Source organism: Bactrocera dorsalis, chromosome 1 (assembly GCF_023373825.1).
Source record: "Bactrocera dorsalis isolate Fly_Bdor chromosome 1, ASM2337382v1, whole genome shotgun sequence".
In the NCBI taxonomy this organism is placed as follows: Eukaryota; Metazoa; Arthropoda; class Insecta; order Diptera; family Tephritidae; genus Bactrocera; species Bactrocera dorsalis.
This window is the reverse complement of record NC_064303.1, coordinates 38,579,585-38,581,930: the sequence shown is the minus strand read 5'-3', so window position 1 is coordinate 38,581,930 and position 2,346 is coordinate 38,579,585. Positions and strand designations below refer to the sequence as shown.

The window sequence follows — 2,346 nt, the reverse complement described above, 5'->3', positions numbered from 1 at the left end:
TATGTTGCTTGCTATAGTAACGTAATTACAGACGTACTTTACCGATTACACCAAACTGCTATACGGAACATTGACATGACTTTTGAATGTGAATTAGACAACAGTGGCGAATATGGTACGATCCATGTCTTGTCAACTTCGATGTGTTGTTAACTTCGATATTCACGCCTCTAAATTGAATACTGAATGTTCTGTCATTGTCGTCTGGTGAGCGACGCCGATAGAGTGGATATCCATCATTTCTAGTTTGTGTTTCCGAAAGAAAAGCACATGGATACTGTTTCGTGCATTTATTGTCAGCCATACAAACCAAAGAGGGATTGCAGAGCCGGAACTAGCTGCTTCAGCGCCTGTGGCAACAACCTTGCTTGCGCTCTTACCATATAGTATAATGGAAACCGATGTTGTCCAAATCAAAAATCATATATTTACAAGTGAAAGAACGTACGTCTTATTTTCAATAATAATTTATACAAGGATCGCTTATATCGTTCAGAATAATACTTTTCTGGATTTCGCCTCTGCAAATAAATCGATTATTTTATCGAAATTGAGACGTGCTGTAGTATCCTTCTTAATCGACAAAATAGAGATATTCGCCAACCGTTCCTGGCCTAAAGAGGAACGAAGATAAGATTTGATGAGTTTTAGCTTACTAAAAGAACGCTCGCAAGTAGCCGTCGTAACAGGCATGCATAAGAATATTCTCAGTGCTGTTGTTATGTTCGGATATACATCCTCGAGCGACAGATCGAATATTTTTTCTAATACATTCAAATGGTTCATGTCTGTGGCTTCACTCATCAGCGTCGTTGCTTGAAATTTGAAACTCTCCATTTCTGATGAAAATTCATGCGGATCCAAGTCATCAGGATATTTGATAGCGAGATCTGCCGCTATTTTGGTGAGTTCAGTAACACTGGTGTTCACAATTGCTTGACCGCTCAAAAATGCGAAATCATCGGCAACTTCATTTAAAGCGATGAACCGGGTATTCATTTGGGCAATCATAAGATCAAGAACTTGGATCAATCCTGCTTTGAAATGAGTTTGGGCACTTATAGATGGAGATTCATCTTTCGCTTTTTCTCCCGGCATCATTTTCTTTGGTCGTTTTCGAGTATCTTGGAAATCTGGTGTTACTTGCAATTGTTCAGCTGTCACAATTGATGATTGCAAAATTGTTGTGAAGAAAGTCTCTCGGTATATGGTTAATTGTGACAGCAATCCTTTTATCATTTTTGCGGCACGAGCAATATCGAGTTTTTTGTCTTGCAGTGCGAGGTTGACACGATTGATTTGCGATAGAAGCGAATCCCAAAACTTCAGTAGTACTATGAATTCGAAGGTTTGTATCGACTTGAGAAGAGACTTGACTTGTACTATTGTATCGCCTGTCTGATGATCACCTTCTGTCATTTTTTTTAGTTTTTCCACAACAGTAGGCAGTTGAGAGTTCAGGGCGTGCACGGCATTAGCTTTTGACGACCACCGCGTGTCACAGGTTCCTTTCAACGTTATTTTTAGTTCTGCTTGCAAAAATTTCCAACGAGTTGCCGATCCAACAAAAAAATTGTACGTTTGTTGGATGATACCAAAAAAATCACGTTGGCAGCATTGACCCCAATCAAATTTAGGCTATGAGTAGTACATGGAATAAACCGAGCATTCACGTTCAAAGCTAATATTCTCGACTGCACACCTTTATATTTGCCTGCCATATTAGCTCCGTTGTCATAAGACTATCCTCGTACATTTTCAATGTCTAGCCCATCTTTTCTTAATTTATCAAGAATTTCTCCCGAAAGACCTTCACCGGTTTTTTCTTCGGTGTTAATAAACGTGATGAAGCTTTCTTCAATTGTACATTTCTTGTTTTCGATTTTAACGTACCGAATTATTTGAACCATCTGATCTTTGTGAGAAATGTCGGTCGTACAATCGAAGAGGATTGAGAAATATTTAGCTGCTTTTATGTCACTAATTATATGTGATTGCACTTGCTGGGCAGCCAAATTGATCAATTCGTTTTGAATCGCCGGTGAAAAATATGAGATTGTGCCTTTATTGTGTGTCTCGATATGTTTTTTTATTGTGGCATCATAGTGGCTAATCAATTCAATAGTGTTCAAAAACTTTCCACAGTCTGGTCGCCCAATTACTTCACTGCTACCTCTAAGGGCGTCGTTGTTTTTGACGCAGTGGAAAATTGCATCGAGTATCACTTTTAAAATATGTCGCCACTTTGCTCTTTCCTTATCAAATTCTTTGAGAAGATAGTCATCGATGAAACCGCCACATTTCAACTTCTTCTCAAATGTTTTCATTTTTATATAATTGGATCTA

At 38.5% G+C, this 2,346-nt stretch overlaps 1 protein-coding gene across 1 annotated transcript; it reads right to left on the bottom strand.

Annotated features, from left to right (window-relative positions):
- Positions 1–492: 492 nt before the first annotated feature.
- On the bottom strand, positions 493–1,419 carry LOC125777492 (zinc finger MYM-type protein 1-like). The gene has a single exon (XM_049452593.1). It carries the CDS (start codon positions 1,417–1,419, stop codon positions 493–495), a length of 927 nt encoding a protein of 308 aa, XP_049308550.1.
- Positions 1,420–2,346: the final 927 nt, after the last annotated feature.